Source organism: Merops nubicus, unplaced genomic scaffold (genome assembly GCF_000691845.1).
Source record: "Merops nubicus isolate BGI_N331 unplaced genomic scaffold, ASM69184v1 scaffold852, whole genome shotgun sequence".
Taxonomy (NCBI): Eukaryota; Metazoa; Chordata; class Aves; order Coraciiformes; family Meropidae; genus Merops; species Merops nubicus.
Window position 1 is genome coordinate 35,883 of NW_008591339.1, and position 23,551 is coordinate 59,433.

Here is a 23,551-nt window from a genome sequence, read left to right on the forward strand (position 1 = left end):
AAGTGCAATTTTGTGGTCCTCCTAGGTGCCATTTCTAGGTAAATGTGTCTAGCCACAATTAAAAACCTTTAATATTATCTATGTAATTACTTGCTTGTACCCAGTGATGCTACTTAACAATGACAAAGAAAGCCTTAAACCTTTTAAACTATGTCCAATGGAATCACAAGGCTGATTTGAGATCTGTTGTATGAAGAGTGTATGAAACCATTCTTCAGAACTGTGAACATTAATTGTAAAGGTGTTTATACCAATCAAAAGTAAAATTACTTTGTAAATTAAAGGAAAGCCTGAAAGTGGAATTATAATTCTAAAATTATGAAAAATGCAAATGAAAATAAAAATTTTTATTTCCTTCTTAACGTCACAATTTGTAGAAAAATCATGAGACAGACTCAATGTGATTTTGTTGGGGTTTTTTTTTGCTGTGATGTTTATTTATCTTTCTAAGCTATACTTTACTTTACAGTAGGTTTTAAAGCAGAATATACATTTCCTGCTCAAAATATTTTTGGATAAATTCTCTTTCAGGGAGGAAAGGAGAGTTACAGCACATGTCCTCCCCATTTGCATTATTCAGATGGGAATAGATTTTAAAAACTTCAGAAGAACATCTGATGAGGTCTCTAAAAGGGTGTAGCATGCCCACACTGATCTCAACATAATTATCACAGAGTTTACCCAGCAAAATGACCAGATAGCAACACTCTGTATCCACAGACCAGTGCAATGCAGCTTCTACTGGGATATGTGTATTAGTTTCAGAATTAATTCTCACTGGCTGACAGACTTGTCATTCCAACCTGCCCAGGCAAGCTCATTTTTGCTCTGATTTTTTTGTGCTTCTATATTTGGCCAATTCTTTTGCACTTAAGCTACCATGCTGAAATGGTCAGCTTGAAAAAACAGAGCTAAGTTTGCAGTCTAATAGAATTGGGGTGGGATGAGAAGGGAAACGTGTCTTCTTTGCTCCTGAAAAGTGTCCTATAACTAGTTTGTGATTTTGGGGTAGGTTGTGTGAGGTTTGCTTTTTCTGATTGAGTTTAAGGTTCCCTTTGCCACGCTACAGACTCCTGAGCTACAGTCCAAGTGTGCACTCCCCAGAGTGTGGGCTATAATGAAAGAACTGACCAAATCCTAACCAGGCTAATAAAAAAATCACTTCCATATCAACTCATAAACCTAATAAAAGCCATTAACCAAATCTATTCCACCGAGTCATTAAATAAGAGAGAGACATTCCTCCACAAAAAATCATTTCCATATCAACTCATAAACCTCTCTAATAAAAGCCATTAACCAAATCTATTCCACCGAGTCATTAAATAAGAGAGAGACATTCCTCCACCCCTTCTGAATAAAAGGAAAACACCCCCAAATTTCGCCAGTGACGCCGACCCGAAGATGCAGGCCCTTGAAAAATGAATACTAATATCTCGCTATAAAACAGAGTGGGCAATATATTTCAACTTTGAAACTGCTCTGCCATTGCACATTAATCCCCTCAGCCCGAGCAGCAGGCCTGGGAGGGAAGGATTGATCTCCTTTAATGATGAAACCCTGGCACCGGGGGTTTATTTTTCCCAACACGGCGCGGTTAAGAACCCCACTGTTATTATGAAAATTTCCTCAGCCAAAGAGCTCCATCACATTACCAGGGCACCAATTCATCATAACGTGCCTCGCTCCTGCTCATCAACAAGTCTGAGTGATGAAAAGATCCAATATTATCCTGACAGTACTTCATGCACATTCTCAATCACACATTATTACAGCATCCATATTAATTTTCACTGACACGCGTCCTAGGCCTGTTCAAATTAGGCAAACCAACGAGGGGGAGTTGATGAAATACCAGCATAGCCACAGCTCATTGCATTCCAATTTGCATGCAAATGGTTTATCAGGAAAATTCCATTCCCAGCAACCAGCAAGTGAAAAACAACCGTAATCTACACTTCAGGGCCACCATACAGAGCTTAATGAATCGCAAAGAGAGGAGGAAGTGACAGACCTATGAGAGGATCGATTTCCACTGGCAGCTGGTAAGGCTGGTCTTGTACAGCACCTTGATGAGCTGGAATTCAGGAAAGAAGAATTTAAAACTCTGCATTTTTTTTCACACGTGAAGCCACACACATTTTATAAATCAAAGCTACGTCCGCTTTTTAACGATCCCAGATTCTTCAGCATCAACTGACTTTAAAAAACAAAGAAAGGAAAATACCAGGTGCTTTCACAGGCTGCTTATTAAACATTTATTTTAGATTAGTGCTATTCTGAATGTATGCCACCAGCAGCAGCTCCAGTCCTGAGCCATAAGCTCCAGCAGATGCTTTACTGGCAACCTCTCCTGTCGCAACAAAACAAAATTAAGTGGTAAAGAGCACTGAAAACAAAATGTGACAACCATCTGCTGACTGTAGCAAATACTATTTTCCTCTTTACTTTTTAAAGTACTGCTTTGAACAAGTGAAGCACAAAGGACATTTTTTTTTTTAAAAAAAAGTCAGTTTATGATGCAGAGAGGGTATCTCAGTCACCCAGTATTTGAGGATTCATCCATCACCAAACCCCATTTATTTCCAAGTTTGCATAGAAGTTAATATATGATTCCACTGACCTACCTTTCATCTGGGTACCTGGCACACTGGTGAAATGTTTACCTCCTGAATCTTCCTTCAGTGGTAAAAAAAAAGCCTTTTTTCTTCCACAGCCTCACAAAAAGCAAACAAGCAAACGCCTCCCAAAGCAGCCCCAAACACTTGGAAGTGGAACGAAAAATAACGGCTGAAAAATTAGACCTGTGATTTTTTTTGTCTCCTATCCATAGCTTACCATAAAATTTTGCATCAGTAGAAGGATTTAATAACTAATTGGGAAGTCAAAGTTCTGCTGCAATGAAACGCTAACACAGAACACAACAGGAAATGCAGGTGACAAAATGGGGGCAGCCTGTTGGGTGCCAGTGCCACGAGATGTCAGCAAAGCCACCAAAGCCACACACACCAGCAGGGATGACAACTTTAATTACACATCAGTGACAACTGGTCAGCTGGCTGGCAACTTAACTGTTTGATCATGATGCTTCATTAGCAAGGATAACACCAAGCCCCAGCAGATACTGAGTGGTCATGATGCTTTCTCCTAGTCCTAGCAGGTCCCATTTTGGTGTAAAATTTGAAGGCAACAAGAGTGAGGACCAGTCTCAGGTGTCCATACCTGGATATCTTAAGCACAGTACTTCACTAACAGCCTGCAGCTCTCAGAGATTGGGGCTTGTTGGGTGTTTGTTTTGTTTGGTTGGCTGTTAGGCTTGACCTGCAGGTGTTCTTGAGCACTTTGTAAAGCCAAGACAAGTTTAAAATGCTTCTAAATGGAAAATAAAGTGATTCCAAAGCATGGCTTACTGTTCTCCCTTTCAGAGGTGAGGGAAAAGCCAAAATCTGGAGGTTTTGTTCAGCTTAAAACAGTTGATTACTACACATACCAATTGGTTCCTTGCTCACAGCTCATCAACCAGCAGACTCACAAGGCAATCAAAATCAACTCCTACCACTTCAGAACCTCTTCTGTTCCCATGACTGTTGTATGTCCACAAAGGCTATTTTTTAAAAGCTTTGAATAAGACATGCCCAAGGTCACATACCCAATGTATGAGAGGGTACTGCCATCCTCCTTTCAGACAAATCTCAAGAGCCCTGTAAATAGTTCTTGCTCACAACTTATTATCTAGACAAGCCTCCCTTGCCCCCTTCCTTCCCACCTTTCAGTTTTAAGGATTTCTTGGGTGGGTGAACTAATATGTAGATGTTTCTATTTGTACAATGTTGAGAGGTAATTTGTAAGAATTAGGAAAAAGTAGAGAGTCATCTGGCTTTTTTCAAAATGTAATCAAGGCCCACAGGTCCAGATTTCTTAGCAGGAATTTCAGTGATGTATTACTCTGGTGCTAACATCTTCTATTTAAGTTATTTGAGTAGAAGCTCTATTTTTCCTTCCTTGAAAAGCCTTTGACCAGATTTACTGCAGAGCACTGAATAAACCACCTTTCAGAGCTTGGGCCTGAGACTGCCAGAGTCAGGGAAAGGAGGATGAGTGCCTTTAAAATCAGAGAACATTACAACTGAAAACAGAATAACTATATTCTCAACACATTTTTTAAGGGAAAATAATTTGATTGGTTGCTATGCAAATGGGGATATGTTGTTTTCCTTCCAAATAACAAATACATAAGCACCTAATGACTTTAGGATGTTTAAGTGACAGAAGATACAGATAGCCCATATATTTTATCTTTTATTGAAGACTGAGTGGCTTTAACCTCAGAATATGGTGTTCATAATCAACTAGAAAAAGATGGGAGAAAAGATTTCAGGCAAGTGTGAGTTTATCATGACCAAATATACTGGTTTTGTCTTCTTGCACAGTGCCTGATGGCCTGGAAAGTGATGCACTGGTGTGACAAACCTTTTGTGTGCTCCACACCTTACCACACAGCAGTTCAGCTGTAGTCACTACAGGTGAGTAGCAGTTACTACACAACTCCTTTTTTAAGGACAAAGACCACACGTGAAGAGCAGGCTGTCAACAAACAGGGCTTGTTCTTCACACTTCAGATTTCCAACAGTTCTGCAGCAGATTTGAGAGGGACAGTGGGAGTTCTGCTGGGTGGCAGGGGTTTCTTACACTACTTACTTTCCTCTACTTACCAGGAAGGTTGTGCCACTTGTTCACAGCAAAGAGCCTGTTGGCAGTAACTGTGATCACAGCAGGAGTGGCCAGGCCAGGCTGGGTGTTGGCTGCTACGTGGGTGACAGGGGAGTTGGATGGGAACTTTAGAACCATGATAACGTCCTGTTGAGCTTGGTCTGTGAACATCAAGGGGCTCTGCAGGAGGAGATACTGTTGAGTGCACACAACAAGAACCCAAATACACGGGAGAAGAAAACACGGGGAGGAGAAGAGAAGACAGGACAAGAGAAGGAAGATTGGATTAAAACACACAAGATTCAGTGAAAAGCAAATGCAGTAACAGTGGGCAGGCTGGAGGAAACAACCCTTTGAGGCAGAAAAACCTTTGTGGATGCTATTAATTAGAGGGCCTGGTTGAACAGGGGTGTCTATAGACAAACTCTGCTACAGATTACAGAAGACTAAACTAAAAGTTTCCAATGACCTGTCTCTGCCAAAAGAATTCTCCTGCCTATCTGCAGAGATAGGATGTCAAGGAAAGCAATGCCAAACTAGGAGGGAACAAAACAAAGCAAAAAAAAAAAAGCAAGCAACAGAAAAATCCCTGCTCCCAGAGACTGTCTCAAGTTGCATTAAATTGGCAGACTGCAATTCTTCACAAGCCAGATGAGAACAAGCAAGCACATTAAAATAAACAGATACACACATACACTAGATCTATGTTCTGTATATATTTCTGCTGCACAAAAATAAGATTTATGAAGGCAGAGTAGAAGATTTCACTGCAAATGTGTTTCAAAGGACAAACATAATTAAATGCAGTTGTAAAGAATATAAAGTGGATGTGATTACAGATACTATCCTGCCTTGTTTCTAGAAATACTAAACCAAGGGAATGAATCCAGACTCTCCTTTTTAACATAATATTTTTAAATTTTGGTTTTTTTTTTTTTCATTTCTTAAGCAGAAAAGTTTAGTAACTTCCTAACTAAGCTCTCTAACAATATTGCAAATGTTGAAACAAAACATTGAGGATGTTAGAGATGGGTATCAAACATAAGGATGAAAAGCAAAACTTAATGGGTTTGTGATGGGGTGGTGGACCTAAAAAAGAGAACTCCACTGAGATGTAGAAACACATCCTAGTCACCAGTAGTCCCATTGCTCCAGTGTTTGCCATTTCCTAATAACTGAATTAGAACACTAATGAAGTGTCCTGGGCTATTTCCCACCTGCAGTACTTCACTACATATATGTGTATGTAAGTGCACACGTTTAATATGTATTTATAAAGAACTAATAAAAAAATTAAATACATTTGCATTTTTATTATCACTCCTTTTTAAAAAGTTATTAAGAGTACTTAGAAAAACATATTGCTCTATGAATTCCTATTTACAGTCTTTGCATAAAGGTGTAAATAAAAGCAACTAATAAGCTACCCAGACACCCTTCTGAGCAAGTGGCTAAAAGCCAATCAATATTATGAGTTAATCCTCCCTGGATGCTCATTCAATTAAAGGTGTCAGTAATGCCTCATCTGATGTGGCCTCAATTAAATCCAGCTATCTGATGGTTGAAAACACAAGGGGATACAGCAACAGCAGCAAAGCCAGACAAATAGGCAGGATTCGTGTGGCTGCTAATTACTGCACTGGGTGTATATTATGGGCTGTGCACTGCACACAGCACGTGGCAGTTGGGCTGTGCTCAGCCAGGCGGGCACCCCCACGCATGGAAATGGAGGAGGCAAGAGAAAAAGTAGATGGAAATGTCAAAATCAACAAGACAATGGGCAATAATTCCAGATTGTGAGAGAAGAAACAGCCTCACTGCGTTTTGGCTCCAGCAATGCTGCTTTTAAAACCACTTCATATAGTGCTGGTATAAAATCATGTATTAATAACCACAAAACTTGCCAAAGGAAGCGAAGAACTAAGGAGGTTTTTTTCCTCTGTGTACCTCAGCCCCCAAAAAAACCCACAGGAGCTAGAAATAGTTAACTTCATAAAGTTTAACTTCTTCCACTAGAGAACAAATCTTTACTAATTCAGCACCATGAAAAATATTATGATAAAACCACACCAACTGACTGACAGCTGGGCAAGCCTCACGTCCACCACCTGACATAGCTGAGGCAGGAGAGCAACTCAATTTGCCAAGAAAATTTACATTTCTTAGACTCCTACATCACAAGGTTTGTAAGCTACTTTGGAAACATTTTTCTGCAATTTTTCTAAAACCTTTGCCCTTCAGAGATGCTTTTAATAACCTGAGCCTGCTTGAGCAGGACACAGGTCTCACAGAACATACACAAAAATGTCTTTTGTCAGTGAAAATCACAAACATTAACATCTCAACAATAAGGGAAGGCAACCTTTGGAAAAACTTCTGAATTAGCAGCCTGTTTGCTTCACTTCTCAGCATATGACTGAATATACTTAGTTCTGGATCTACGACCACATAAATGGTATTTTAGACCCAAGGACTGCACACAACATGTTATGGAAAGTAACCAGTAATATAATAATAGTTTGTATAATAAAATTATATTAGACACGAGTAGAGGTAAAAGGGAAAGCATGTTAATGCTCACTGCCTGGATTTTATCACCCTGGCTTTACTGCAAAACACATTTAGTCACATTCTTTGCTGTGTAGGTTTCAGCTCATGAATTCCCAGTAATCCTGGTTTTGAGGGAAAACCTATGCCTGGGGGAAAAGACAAGGAAGTTCCACCTCCTAAATCCATGTTTCTTGGGGAATCTGCCAAAGCTTAACTGAATTGTCTCCACACTGACTGGCTCTCACCTGTACAGGTATGGCACTAACAAAACCAACTTTTTTTTTGGCTGGTTCTGGAACTCCAAGATAGCAAAGGAGGTGAACAGAAAGGCAGGTCACAAAGAGTTAACCTGGTACTTACCACCTGCATGGCAGAACTTCTTGGAGGATGTGGTTCTATGAGCAGTTGGGAAGGGGTCTGTCCAAAGCTTCGGATTTGAGCTTCAACAGCCTGGAAAAGGCACGGGCAGGTTTGCATGTTAAGAGGTGCTAATTACAGGCAATAGAACCATAACTGTCACCTGAAAATGTCATTCCACACTTCTGGCTTGTTTCATGTTGAAAATCAACCCCGTGTGTTCACTGTGGGGCTAAGTGCTTGGCACTGGGACTAAGAATGAGGTAATCATTTTAGGACTGTGGATGCTATTTCCATGAGAAACTCTGCAAAACCTCATCCTGCTCCATGATATTAAACAGAAACCAGCTATTATAATCAGAAACCCCCTTTATTGGCTCCATTTTTCCTTTCCAACACTGGCTTATCCTGTTTGTATCCCAACTCAGAAACAAAAGTTCATTTTAAAGAAGTTTCTATGGATATTAGGTGTTCTACTTTCTATTTAAACACCGTTGCTTAGTTTCACAGTGATAACTGCAAGGAAAGCAACACCAAGGGTTTTTCTTCTTTCTTTTTTTTTTTAAAAAACAAGCAAACACCTTTAGGATGCATTAAAGCACTGACACCAAGACTTAATATGAATGCAGCTAAAGAAGAATGTGAAAACAAATGCAGTAGATTTTTAGGAAACTTTCTCTGTATTTTCAGCAACGTGCTCTATCCCTTTCTTCACAAATCATACATGAAAATATCACCTCCTGCTTAGTGATTTCTTACAAATAACTACTCTAAACTGTGCCCACTTACACCTCTTGCCTAGGCACACCCAGCTAGTTTTCCATGTTGCCACCCACTGCCCCACTGGCTTAAAGATAAAAACCAAGCAGCCAAAATTCAACAAGTTCTTTCTTGTCAGCGAGGCCCCTGTACTACCCACAGAAAATCTGAACTCATCCACCTCATCTCCTTCACTTGGAGCTAAATGAAGTAGAATTTCCTTGTGTTTGCTGTGGGCCAAGGGATCCTATGGGGCAATACTTCAGTTTATTGAGCCCCACATTCCCAAAAGCACTGAGTGATGCTGAGCACCTAAGGTGAGGCATTAGCACTGCTTGCTTTCAAAAGAAGTCCTGAAAATCAAACCAGGCCCTTCAAAAAGTGTTTTATAGAGGATGCATGAATTAAACACAAAACCACTAGGCACATTTTAGCTGTTACTACACCTTCTTTTCCTCTCAGAGGTTGTTCCTTCTCATGGCCCAACACACCTTGAGGCTCCTTACACTTCTATTCCTCTTCTATTTTAGCCACCCATTAAAACTTTTGAGACAATGGAAGAACACACTGATCTTATTCTTACAAATAAGGATTTTTAGGTAACAATAAAGACTATTATTAGGACACACAATGTTCTTTTGTTACAGAAATACCAAGACCAAAAGTAGAATGCACCTGAGGCCTCCAGATCATCAAAAACAATCAACCTCTGGCAGGAAAGATGCCATCCAAAACACTTGACCTTATTCCATTTGGCAGGGCCTTTGAAACATCTGAACTCAGCAGAGCAGGGGTTGCAATTACTCCAGGGACAGATTTTAACACTCTTGCCCACTCTGGGAAGCACCTTCATCTTCAAAGAACTGGTGTGTCAATAAGCTTATCAAAAAGCTGGCTGCAATCTGACAGACAAACGCTGTGATCCACCCAGTGCTTTCTGAGGAGCAGCAATATCAGATTGGTGACACAGTGAAGCTCAGTAAGACCATTAGAGTCCCCTTCCTACTGATGGGACATGCTACATTAAAATTCAGATCTGGGTTTTTGTGACTGGAGATAGCAAGGGAATCACAAGGGCACAGAAATCCAGGTCCCTTAAGACAGGAGGCATTAACAAAGCAACAGCAGACACTGGTCAGCAGCTCTCTCTTCTCAATAAAAAGCTGTTAGGTTCCAAAAATCCAGATTAAAAAGATTTGCCTACATTTACTTGCAGATTCAGAGGAATCTTTTTACTAGCAAATGGAAATTCTGCACTGGTTCAAGAATAGAGCCAGAACATCCCAGGCAAACAGAATGCCAGCAGCCCTGGAGGTCAGTTATTCTGGGCTCATTAAAGTCTTTAGGGCAAAGCAACAGTCTATAGGATCTACTTTTTATTTCCTTTAAAAGATATATTCAATATAATACTCAAAATAAATAAAATATTCTTGAAGAACCCCTGTGAATTTCTTTTCAAGTTGAAAATAGAATAGATAAAATGAGGAAATAAGCTTCAGAATTGTTAACATCTTTTTATAGTGACCTAGGATCAATACAGAAACTTCCATTTCCAAACAACCCATGTTCAGCCTTTAAAGGGAGTCCAAATTTTGTCTTATCCATGAAACCTTTATGCCCTTGAACTCCCAGTGCTACCTCTACAAACTTTACTCTCTTATATAGTGCCAGTACTAAGAAAGGGAAAATTAAACATAAGATTAGCACATATTGATGCAGAGTATTTAAAATACTTCAAACACATTCATCATAACAAGAGCCCAAAACTGACACAGAACAAAAATCAGATGTTCTAATTGCTTTAATCAGTGAAAGATCACCAGTCAGGATGCTGGTTTGCACTGTCCAGGTCTCAGAGGAACTCAGTCCTCTCCAGCAACATAAAAACTGGAAAAGACACAGGTATGATTAGAAACAAGTATAAAATACTCTCCTCAACCAGGAATCAGGCAGTTTTCAGCTGGTGTTCTGTCAGAACTGGTGAAACTGCTGAGCAGTGCCAAAGCCTGCCTTACAGAACCACAAATTCTCCATTTTCAGTTTCCACATCCATGCTTATGATCTAGGTAGCATTTGGCATTTACAGCTCTGGCACACGTTCAGTCTCATTGTGGTTCTACCTGGTCCTTCCAAAAACTACAACAGCCTAAATTTCCAGGATTACAACAGCTCTCTGACACAACCTTTCCCTTTCAGCCAACAGAACCTGGAAAAATCTACCTTCAGATAATGTGCTACCACAGGTAATGAGGTCTCATAAACCATCAAACTGCACATAAAGGCAGAAGGATTGGTATCTGCACGTCCTCCTTACTGACCTCTGCCTAATTATCAAGAATAAAGATTTCTTATTTAGCTCCAACAGTTCCTAACTGTGACTGAATGTACTAACACCACCAAATGATTCCATCCCTTTCCCAGATTGTATTCAAAGTCAATCCAGATGTCAGCTCCATGTTCTGACCATGTCTCACTCTGAAGGATCACATACAGAAGGATGCAAGATCACCTCCCTCTGTCAGCAGAAACATGGGGTGGTGGAGCTAGAATAAATCCTCATTCTCTCAATTTACATAACAACAGAAAGAGAAATACAGGGAATTTCTGCCATCAGACACTCAGACTTTTGTTTAACCTGTCAAAGAAAATCAGCTAGGAGCAGGGAATCTTTCCCTCAGACAGATAATTAATAACTCCTTTGAAGAAAATGACCTTCTAGTTACCTGAGACTATACACTAAAATGACCAGCAGTCCAAAAGTTTTCAACTCACTTTTGAGCAAATTATAGCCCAGCTTCTAACTTTCTAACTTTATTTTCTTGAAAAACATATTCCTTGCATTAGTTGGTATTACTAAGACACCTTCTTCTAGTGGCAGAGGAAGGATGTGTGCTCTCACATTGTTGGAGCATATAAACGTTCAGATTATTTGTATTTATAGGTAGAAATATTTGGGAAATTTGCACAACCAGTGTCACATTTATTAAAGGCTCTACCTAACTGGAAAGCTTTGTTTGAAAGATATCTTTAGTTCCCCAAACTCTGATCTCTGAAAGCATGCTGCATACAAAGGAAAAGATAATATCATTCAGCATTTTGTTTCACTGTTTCTCAAATATCCCAGTAAAACAGCCTTCTTCCTGTTAATCCCCTACAAACCCAAAACTTTGGTAGGGCCAGAATTGTTCCAGATGCTACAACAAGAAGCAATAATAGGAAACAAGGTGACTAACCCTTTACCATAACCCACACAGTATGCACTCCAAACCACATGCTTCCATGATAAACATGGTATTTTGAATGTTAATTAATTTCTAATTATGAAAGCCATAAGCAAATTTCACAAATTAATGTGTATCTGATTATGACAATAACCCACTTCTAAAAATAAGTCTCTTGGATCATCTCCTGTTTTCCTGGGGGGTGGGACGTGGAGAAGAGGAATAGGAAAGTAGATCAAAAGAAGAGTGAAAATTTTGAAAACCTGGCTCAGCTATAATGTAGCTTTTGGCCACTGCTGAGTATGGATATTTTCAGTCTCCAAACTTACCCTCTAATCTAACTGTGAAGAAAGTTAATTCAACAGCATGCAGTACCCACCAAATACGGCTGTAAATTTTTGGGGAAGGAGGGTGATGGGGAGGTTGAACATATGGATGCAGTTAAGGTAAAAACAGATGTTTGTTACTTTTCTTTGCAGCAACACTCAGAAACTAAGTCAAAATTGCTTTTTTTTCATGTTTATGTCTGAAAGAACTATAAAATTAAATATGAGGGAGGGCGGGTGGAGGGGGACCCGCAGTGAGTGTCACAGAGAAAGAATGAAACGGTCTCCAGTTTTGAACTCCAATCCTGAAATGAAGGCCATATACTTAAAAGGCAAGACATACACCATTTAACTCCAGATTTAAAGACCCTTCCAGTCTCAGAGCTGCTTTCATCGTGCTGCTTAGACACAAAACACCAAAGGGTCTGAGGAGCTCGAGGGCGCTGGACGCCCCGCGAGCTGCAGCCCCACGGCTGGGACACCGAGGCTGCCCTCACAGATCCACCCCCCAAGCACTGCCAGCTGCTTCCCAAATCTCTGAGATTTAACTGCCACACACCTGAACACCCAGGTGAAAGCGCATCTTGCATTGTCACCCGTGTTCTGTCAGTGTACAGAAAACGTTTTGGGTTCATCCTCCACCTTTCTACCCAGTTATTTACTTCCAGAAAATCACAGCCCTTGCAAAAACCATTACTTTGGCTCCCACCTCACATCCTGATATTCAACAAGGTTCACACACATGTTCCTCAGCGATCTCTACTGGCTCCAGCCATGCATAATTATGATTACTTGCTTTCCCTTCCCTTCCACCCAGATGTTGCTGTACAGCACCAGAAAACACAGAGTATTTGACAGGTTTCCCCTCAGCCAGTGCAGCTGAGAGGCTGAGCAGCCAACTGACTGGCTCCCCTCCCCACGGGATGGTGATTAAAATCAAACTCTGATAACAAGTGATCAGAAAACCTCTTCTGACCAGATAGCCACTTACAGCCCGACAGTAAGATTCTTAGTTAAATTCCTCCTGGACTACAAAGGCACAGATAACACCAGCCAGAGAAGGAACACCATTCATAACAATTAGATAAAATTGCTGGAATTGGGCTGAAGATTATGGAAGAGAAGCTCTTTGTAGTGCTGTCTCCCCTTGTTTCACAGCAACCCCTGCTAGGTCAGGAGTGTGAAGAATAGGTGAAAAGCTTCTCTGAAGCAGGCAGTGTACCTGTCAGCTGCCTGTACACCTGCCCTGGGGATGCTGCACCACACTTGACCCAGGAAGAGCTACAGTGCTCAGATGTTAATATCATAAATTCATACACTACAATCCACTGTTTTAAAGAGAAAACAAGGAGCCTAATTTCTTCACGCCAAACCAGAAAAATCTTTCTCTCCTTTCTGCTTCACAAAATAACCCTTTTACACTGAATCACTTCAATTTCTTCTCTTATCATTGCACTATTCACTTAATGCACTGGTTCAAAGAGAATCCACTACACTAGCTTTGAAAACTAACAAATGGCAGGGGAGAGAAGGGAGCAAGGAGAGAAGAAAGGCTAAAGGAAAGATACTACAAGATCAAGAGTTGCATACTGTTCCTAGGTATCATGAAACAGGCCTGAAAAAGGTTTGTGGTATATCCTCTGTTAACCAAGCCAAGTGTAGAGATTCCTGTCGCAGCCCACTAATGCAATTACTGCTGCAAGCCCAGTAACACAGTTTTAGGGCTTCAGAGCTGAAGTGTGGACAGAAATACTCTCAACAGCATGAAGAGGGGGACATTATTAGAGTACTATAAGGATTTGGTATGAAGTACCTGAAGAGGACATTATTAGAGTACACCAAGAACTTGGTATAAAGTAAAAAGCACAATCCCTGCCTGCTGTGGTGCATTAGGGATAGATGTAACAAAACTGGGCATGCCTCATTACACAAGAAAACAACATAAAAATGTAGAAATGAAAGCCATCAAATATATATGAAGCATAGAGGGGTTTTTCCTCCCTCCTTGTATCTATCTGCCTTGCAAGAAACACAACTTGTGTCATTTTTCCCCCCCCCCAATTGCAGTTCCTTTTGTCTGCTCAAAATACCATAGTTGTTTATTTGGAAGTTGGTTACTAGTCTACCACTTGTTATTTATTAAATCAAATATTACTACAGATCCCCAGGGAGCACGGGGGGTGTTAAACTACACAGGATTATTTTTCTTCTCCAAGCTATTTGAGACTCAACATACGAATAATACTCAACATATGAATAATACTTTATTCTGTTCACATCCCAGAAAACTGCAGAAGGGAGCACAACGTAGGATACCTTCCACCACCCCTTTCAAAACCAAGAATCCAACCCAGCTCTTAAATGACGCGAAGAAATGTTCTGTGAGAATAAAGAAAAATGAAGCCCTTTCGCCAGACCAATCAGCAGGACAATCACATGGCAGTCATTAAAGCAAAACAGGAAGTAATCCCAGTTTGGGAGAACACAAATAGATCTCCCTCAGGACCCTGCAAGTTGCTCCAATCTGAATATATACATTCCAAGCATATTGAGCAGAGGCACTGCACGGCCTGGCTGCAGCCTCCAGCTCATGCAGCTGCCCGTCCACTGCAGCATAATCCCAGCTGCCAATCTGAAAGAAACCAGTTAGTCAGAGCAGACACAACCAACAGAAACAAATGTCACTCAATAATGTGCAGAGGCACTGGGTTCATGGATAATTTCAAACAGTATCTCTGTTTGGAGCACTGATGTGCTCATTCAAAACACCTAAATCTTTGGCTACTGGAAAAGAAGCAGATAAAAAAAAAAATAGGACTAGAAAAACAGGTCTGGCAGTACTTCAAAGAGACTGACAAAATAAAAAGGGTCTAAAAGGAAGGTTAAGATGAATTTAAGGACCCACAAATAAACTGGATTCAGTACAAGCAAAACCCTAAGCAGCTCTGGGGCTAGTTTTTTTTTTTTAGAATGTAACAGTCTCCAGTTTATTTGAGCACCAAAACCTAAATTACTTCATGTTTCTCTTCACCATGGCAGCTGAGAATTTCAGGAGGTCTTTAATTTACAATCAATAATTATCCCACAGAAAGTAGTGGCATTCCCATGTTCTACACCTTGAAACTTCACCCTTTGCTGACATTATCCATTCATTCGAAACAGCTAAACAGGATCTTTAAAGCTTGCTACCTCCACACAGCCTACTCCCTAGTTAGCAGATTCCAAATTCTCTGATATAAAACTTTTTCCACTAGAAAAAAACCCCAGTTTGTTCCAATCTGTTAGCATCTCCTGGAATTTCTTCACTCTTTATGTTATCTCTATGTATTAAATAAAAAAATCTTCATTAAAAGACATAAAACATTTCTCTCTGAAGGAGGTTAATACACTAATGCAAAAAACCAATATTTTGGGGCCTTAAAATGTCTCGTGTGATTGCCTTTCAGAATGTGTGACAATCAAAAAAAGCTCATTTGCTAAGCTAAGAAATATATTTATTTAAACTAAGTCATCATTACTACCTGCAAGATCAAACCAGCTGCTTTCAAAGTGCAGGTACAATATTACCTCAGAGTCTTCTACTGCAATCACTGAGCTTTTCGTTATCATTTCATAAAACAGAATGTTTAACTGAGACTTGATTTTTGGGGAAAAGCACTTTGGGTTAAATAATTGAAAACACACTGATGACACAAAAAAATTTGACATTTTTGTAGCAAGTTCACTTCCACATTTGATTCAAGGCTACATCACTTACTGAGTGATAACTGTAGCTCTTACACACTAGGACATCTCATCCTTTCCACATGTGGAAGAGGAAAAAACAGTTTAAAAATGGAAATGCTTTCCATTAGAAAAGTTATTTTTGAAGGATTATGAACATCAGTTTTTTCTATCCCCTGTTTACGTTTTGATTAATCTTTCTTATTTAATGCTGGCCAACAGATGTCAGCTCTCTAAGACTGACTGGCCAGGCAAGAATGAAAATGTAAAGAGCCCAGGGGGTCTCAGCATAGATCCACAAGGCAGGTCAAGCAAGAAGAGGTGAGGGAACTGCCTGCACTGAAAATTTCTAGCCTTTGAATTTCAACTGGGGGCTGAGGAAAAAAAAAAAGTACTTGGAGCTGAAGAACTAATTGACATGAGTTACCTCCTTCCAAAAAGCTTCACTACTTCCAACCAAAGCAGTTGTTTTGATTCTTATTTTTTTAAATCTTTATACATCAGGCAATTCAGTCCTACTGTAATTAACTCTAAAATATCACTCTTTTTCCTGCTGGATGGAGAAGCAGAAGTACCAGATAAAATTAGAACCTATAAAGACAAAAGAGAACATCCAGGTGAAATATTTTTTCTGAATTAAAATCTATCTGAAGACTTTTATGTGTGTTTCGAAGCAAAGATGTGAGAACTGATAGCTAAATGAAGGTGAATCCCATGGACTGATGGCACTCCTGTTGTTTAATGCTCCTTTTTACCAGAAGAAAACACTTGTGTTCATGAGAGTGCTGATGCCCAGACAAGGTGGTTTCATGCAGCAGTGGTACCTGCCCACCCAGGGCAGCATCAGAAGCTCTTGATCTTCATCACCCAGCCCTGCTCTGCACATCCTCACTGGAAAAGACCAGGGTGCAGGTTTGGTTCCATCTCTCCTTAGTTCTGAAACCACTGTGCTCCCTTTAAACATACACTTCTCAATCCTGGTTCCATGTAATGGTCTTTTAACTACACCAATTCTCAGCGTTGGTTCATCTGAGACCATTCCTGTGCTGCACAACTTTCTGTATGCCATCTGTGCAACACACTCCTGGCCAGAGATGATTCAGAGATTGTTCCTACAGGACTTTGAATTTTGTCAGCACGAATTCGTTGCTTACTGAATTCAGCACATCCAAATTTACTGCTCTGTGACAGTATTTTATAAGCATTTTATCCTATTTTTTAAAGCTCATCGCAGCCACAACAAAGGCTGTTGCCCAACCTGCTAAAAACAGGCTGATCATTTCCCCAACTATTTAGTAAATGTTAACTATGCTATAAATACAAATGGTGTTTATACTCTGAAAGATTCACTGCTGTCAGAGTTCTCCAGCAGAGTTAGAGCTGAAATATGCTCTTAACTCCCACCAGGAACACAGCTAAAACAGAGGCCAAAAATGCTTTCTCTGGGATAAGATATCAGATCTGCTACTGCTGTCATGAAACCGGGGTCACGTAAACTAAACATCCTTGTAACTTCTTTTGGAAAGCACAGAAGTCTCTCAAACTGTAAATATTTAAAAATAAAATCAGAACTCATGAGAGATAGGCCTAAGATGCAGAAAACTTACCCAAAGATATTAATCTCAGGCAACGTTTAAAAGCAATTATCCAGAAAATAATTTATCCCGTGTTTCTGAAAACTGAAAAGAATTATTTCCTGTCTTTATATAATCAGAAGTGGCACATTCAAATAACATACCAAATGCTGTGTCCAAGCTGAATCTTCACAATTTTTGAAACTCCCCCATTCAGATGGAACTAAAATATTAACAGTAGGAAGAAAGGTACCAGAGGATGGAGAAAGCTGTGAGTTAATCAGACTCCCCTCAACAAGAACAAAAGGCACCTTCTCTTCAGAGGAAGAGGTGTAAAACAACTGCATCATCTAAGGCTAAAAGCAAATCACTTAATGAAACTATATTTCATATATATCATATGGGCTATTAATTGGATGGGACTTATTCTCATCCTTTTTTAACTGTTATTGCTAACTTTAAACCCATCGGTCTTCCTTAATTACTGCCTAAAAGATGGTATCAGATGATATGTTAGAAATTAGTTGAAAAATCTGGCCAGGTGCTTTTTGTTTCTTTAGGTGCATGGTACAACATTTAGTGTGCTCCTTGAGGTTCAGGGGTTCCTGCAGTCTATCAGTGATCTATTCTCCAAGTAATATTTTGCCTTCCTGCTATTAACTTTATCTCTTTTCATTCCAGTTTTCCAGTGTTCATGCTAGCTACACTGAAGAAATGGGTTTTTAATTCAGAACACTGACTGCAGCCCAGATTCATCATCATCCTTTGTGACACTATGCCAGGGACAACAGGAATTTCTATTCTTTTGACCAAGACATTAATAAATACTTATAAAATAGTTCAAGATACAAATTGTGCTATGGATTGTGCTTCACCTCTTCACCAGTTGCTCTCCTGAATGGCTTAGATCTCATTCTCTCTTCCACCCCCCATTCTTGGACAGCCATTGCAAAAAGAGCAGAATTTGTGATAAGAAGGTGCTGTGAATCCTCTCCAGAACTGTGGGATGACGTTTATCTGTGCTACTGTGACTCCTCCCCTCTTCCACACAGGCAACCAAAAAAAGCCCTTCCACGGCAGGTCTTGTGATCTGGAGTCCCACCAATCTGAACGTGGTGTTCAGGAATGACTCAACAGAAGGCAGTCTCATAGCACACCAAATTTTTCACTGGAAAAAGAGGTTACATTTACTGCTTGTCAGCTGAATAGCAATTGTCCTCTGCAGCTGTAACCTCCTTCAGCAAGACATGCAAGGACAAGGATCGGAGGGAACGACAATGCTGCTGGAGTGGCTCAAGGGAAAAGGAGGAGGAGGAAGGAATGGCCTTTGCAGGGAGGAGGAGTGCACAGGTACACCAGCAGATACACTGGATCTCCTCCCTTGCTTCTCCTGGTTGCAGCTCCCTTCCCCCACTGGCTGTGACTCCAACCCTTCTCTCTTGATCTACTTCCCTCCCCCTGAGATCTGCCTTTGAATTATGCAAGCTCTGCACTCCCCAGGGTTTATCTGCCAAAAGGTAGCATGTGGCCCATGGTTTGCATTTTAGTTTAAAATTTTCTATTATAGCAGTCAGGTCCTTTCAGAATACTTTACTTCCTTTATTCCCATAGGCAGAAAGAATGGCAGGAAAAAATTGTTCACAGCAGTATGAGAGGATGTGAAAGTTCTACATTTTCAGTTAAAAAAAAAAAAAGAAAGGTGGAATATGGTTTTAATCAAGTAGTTTTCCTTCCTAGACGAGTGCTTCCTTCTTGTAATATATATAACCTGACTGCCTATAAAAATAAAGGTGCCAGTTGGAGCCATTCAGGAGACCTAAGGAAATTCTGCATTAACCTAAACTCCTCCACCCCTCTGTTCCTTCCACTATTATTCTGTGTGTGGCCTCTCCTGATGAGTTAGGTCACCAATATCCATACATATATCTGTGACAATACCTCAGAAACATCTGCATCAGAGGCTTCTCATTACTCCTGTGGCTCAGCCTTAGCACAGACCATCTATGTGGAGAAATTACCATGGTTTAAGCACATGCTATTAATACCATATGATATCTAAAAGCCTCAGTAACTTGTAGATCTCAGAGCATAGAGAAGCTTCTCCTTGTTTTAGGTTTGAAAATAAAAATAGATTTTCTGCTACAGCTGTCAAGATTTAAAGATCCAAACCTTGAACCTTATTAAGAGGAAAAAGCCAAAAGCATCCTCTTTGAAACCAAGAAACCCAGAGAAAAATTTCTAGTTTAACAGTTGCCTAATAAACAGATACTAAAGCTGAGGTTCTCGTGCCTGCCTAAAAATACTGTTAATTGTCCAGATCAGAAGCTCATTTGGCCTCTAACCAGGAATTTCATGGAGAAAGAAGTAATATTTTCTGGCAAGCTGACTGAAGGAGAAAAATAAATGCTGATTGAAGCTGCTCAGCAGTACAGAACGTTAGCATAGGTCCTCAGGGAGATGGATTAGTAAGCAGGAAGAAGGTGAGGCTGTCAAAGGTGCATGATAAATTCATTTAGCACATAGATATAGAATGATTATGCACATAGATATACACACAAACAGATTTTTTATTACTTTCCTCTCTACTCATAAGTAAAAACAGAATAACTCACCACTGGTGATGATAGTCATTAAATCTCTGCACTGGTACCAGAGCCCACCACATGTACCATTCCAAATTACACATATACACTTATAGAATACAAAAATATGCTTTGCAAAACACATGTCAATAGCAAGGGGTATCTAACTAAGCAGGAATCTTTTGACTCTTTGAGTGACCTGCTTAAAAATACTAAAAAATATTCCATTGGACCAATTTTCAAGCCAGTCAGAGTGGAAGTGCTGCAAGATACCATCCATTCTGCTGACTGCATTCATCAGTGTGTATTTGTGATGCCATCAGTGGTGTTTCAAAATCTGGCTGCTGCTAAGCTACCCCATTATTATGAACTCAACAACATTGCTCTTCTCCCTCTCCTGTTTTCATCTTTTATATGCCACTCAGCTCAGGCAGCACACGACCACTCCAAAGTAAGAGACATTGTAGCAAAGTACAATAAAACCATGACAAATTCGTAAGCTTTGGTGACAAAATATATGAATATAGAAGTGTGAAGTGAATGTGTCTCTAACTGAGATGATTCATACTTCCAGATAGATTTGCAACTTGCCTGGTCTTAAATTACTGTTTTCAGGCTGCAACACAAGCAGAACAGATCACAGATAAACTGGTGATAGAACTGAAAAGATAGAACTACAGAAAAATCTTGTGTGGCAGACTTCTGTTTTGATTAGCATTACTTCAATTCCTAGTTTCAAAAACGATGGTTCAAGAATGACACATTTAATACCCAAATTAAGGACAAATTACACACAATGCCCCGTCTATTTTTCAGCTCAGATTTAAACCTCACACTTTGAGAGCCTAATAAATGTTCTAACAACATAATAACATTTCCCTGTTAGTGTACAGTGCTCAAACATTATCAGTGAAATGAAAACAGGGCAGGGTGAACATCTAGTACCCTTGGGTCAGTAAATGTTTCAAACCCAGATCAACTGCTTGTCTTATAAGCCAAGTGTTCCAGCATCTTTTCTCACCTCGATGTTATGTATTGATGTGCAACATCTACATTTTAGCCTTCTACATTTTTCCTTCTCAGTCCTTTTTTTCAATAAGCAAAAAATAACAAATATTTCAATTAGGATTAGCCTAAAATTCTACAGCAAATCTCATACCTAATATAGAAACGTCTTCATTCTTGTTGTCATTCAGTTCACACGTATATTCCCTGTTGGTATATATATCTAACTACCTTTTAAATAAAACTATTGGTAGAATTCATATTACTTCATTCTCAGAGAGTCAAAATATTTTATAACAGAGTCTCAGTTACAATTATTCTATATTTAATATCCTTTCAGCTGTACTTGACACCAACGCATTGCCTGGACAGAGGACATCAAGCTGACCAAAAATCTGTTTTAATCAAAATATAGGCCAAGTTATTATTAATTCAATAGCAAGCCAAATAAAGATAATGGAAGCTACAAAACTATCGTGCTTGGCATGTACTACATGAGCAGGACTGCATAAAAAGTGTTGTTAAAACTGTAAAAGTTTGTTCAAAGTGTGAGCTACATCAAGGTGTCTCACTGTCCTCTCTCATTCTGATCCAGTACTGGTGAACAAAACGATTGCCCTCAGCAGCTGAAGCAATCCTGGAACATTTGTTTTCACACTGGCACCCAGTCTGTGCAGAATCCAGGTGCACAAAGTTTCAGAACCACTTGCAGGCTGGTTCTCTGAATTTTGAATGCCGTGACAAGGGGTTGGGGCACCTTGCACCTGCCTGGCCTGGAGCCAAACCACAAGAGAACACAAAGATCTGAACATCTGCCAGCAGCCCTGAACAAGGTGGTGTCTCTGCACTTGGAACACTCCAGTGGTTAACAAAAGGTTTTCTTCTCCCATATTTAAAGCCCAGACTCACCTCTCTCAACACGGGATCCGTTATGGAACTCAGATTCACAGCTCCTTCGTAAGTCAGGTAGTAGAACACATTCAGGGCCCTCACAGCCTCTGGGCCCTGCTGCTTGTAGCCAAAAATCAGATCAATCCACTGGTGAAGCTGGCAGGAAACAAACTCGCTTTCTAACGCCTGTAAAACAAAAGCACACACAAAATACACAGACCTGAGCTTGTCAAATGATCATCCTTTGATAGCAGCAGAAACGTTTGTTGGAATAGCAGATAAAATGATTTTATGAGTCCATGTACAGAGCAGGCAATGGTATTTTAGACCTTCTGTCAAAAAAAGGTGGGCCCTGTGATAGATGGGTGTCAGAGCCTCATCCCCTACTCCCTGCTGACCAGAAGACCTTGGTTTTTAACTGTTATAGTAGGAATAAGAAAAAAGCAGTGAGTGGGAAGCATTTAGGACAGCTGGGCTATGTCCTTACCAGCTCTCAAGATGAAATGGTGCTTTTCTGTGTGATAGGCAGGGTGAATAATAACAGCAGCAGCATCTGATGCTGACAGGCAGGGAGAAGATTGATAGATTTAGGGGGAAAGGGAACTAACTAGGGATGTTTGGGTACAAATTATTTAACATGCTGGTCTATCAACTTGCTATTAAATTTATGCATTTCTTATCTATATATATCTTATACAAAACTGAAACAGCACTAGGCTGAATCATTAAGCTACTTTTCTGAAGATGTTACCCAATTACAACCCAATCCCCAAGACAAAAGCATCCAAACACTAATCAATGTCTTCCTAATGGTACTAGATAGAGCACAAATATATTAAAAGATAACTTAAAAATCATTGTTGTCTAAAGAGTTAATTCATCTCTCTTAAATCACTAGCAGGACTTGCTTTGTTTTATGCAGAGGACTCAATATATATCTTATTTGAATGAGCAAATGGAACAATGTTACAAGATCTGATATTCTCTTCATCTAAGGAAAGGAATGACATTCTCCTTGTAAAGGAAATTCCTCATTTTAAGCAGAGGAAGTTAAAATTAATCTGAAAACCAAGGAAATCACTCTGCAATTTGCACATGAAAATGATGGGTTTGTTTCATTAACCGATGCCTGAAAACAACATTTAAATTGACACATAAAACCAGCAATTGTCTTAATTTGTGTGGTACACTCCACACAAAAGCCTTAAATATGTTCAAATTAGAGCAAGCTGCTTGATTGTCACTGCAGTCTCATGTCATATTAATGCATGACAAACATTAAACCATACACTTAAATGGCAATTTATATCATTTAAATGTTTACTGCCACACCAGACCATCACTCATTTAAATGTGACTTTCTGACAGCTAATTTCAGTTAATTTTCCTCAATTCACTTAATTAGAACTTTCAATCAAGAAAAGACCTGTATGTATCTGCGACATCATATCATTCTTTTTTTTATTATTATTTTTATTAGGATTCCCAGCTACAGAATTGCTGAAAGTAATCTTTAAAATGAATTAGCACCCAGTTTAGTATCTCTCTGGACCACTGTGTGGAAATACCTTACAAAATATACACTTAGACATGATTTTTTTACTTTTGTCTTTTTTTTTCTTTTTAATTTAAAAAAAAACCCAAACAACATTTAGACACAGACACACAATTAAAACAATAAAAAACCACAAGCGGGTCAATTAAAAATTAATGATTTCAAAATTGTTTAATAAGATAAAACCAGTCAGAAGTCTCATGAGTGTCCATAATCCTACAATGTGCAGCAATAAAATTCTACAGGGCAAATGACAATGATAGGAATTAATTTTCTTGCTATCCTGCTAATAATATTT

General features: G+C 39.5%; 1 protein-coding gene across 1 annotated transcript in view; it reads right to left on the reverse strand.

The window, feature by feature from the left end:
- The window catches only part of LOC103782442 (lipopolysaccharide-responsive and beige-like anchor protein), a gene marked incomplete at its 5' end in the record, with an annotated part of 52,517 nt that extends 30,633 nt beyond the window's left edge, over positions 1-21,884 (reverse strand). The window contains 4 exons of the mRNA XM_008950212.1: positions 2,015-2,077; positions 4,713-4,905; positions 7,621-7,710; positions 21,717-21,884. Coding sequence (XP_008948460.1) covers positions 2,015-2,077; positions 4,713-4,905; positions 7,621-7,710; positions 21,717-21,884 — 514 coding nt within the window. The remainder of the gene's footprint in view (positions 1-2,014; positions 2,078-4,712; positions 4,906-7,620; positions 7,711-21,716) is intronic.
- Between the last annotated feature and the right edge of the window lie 1,667 nt (positions 21,885-23,551).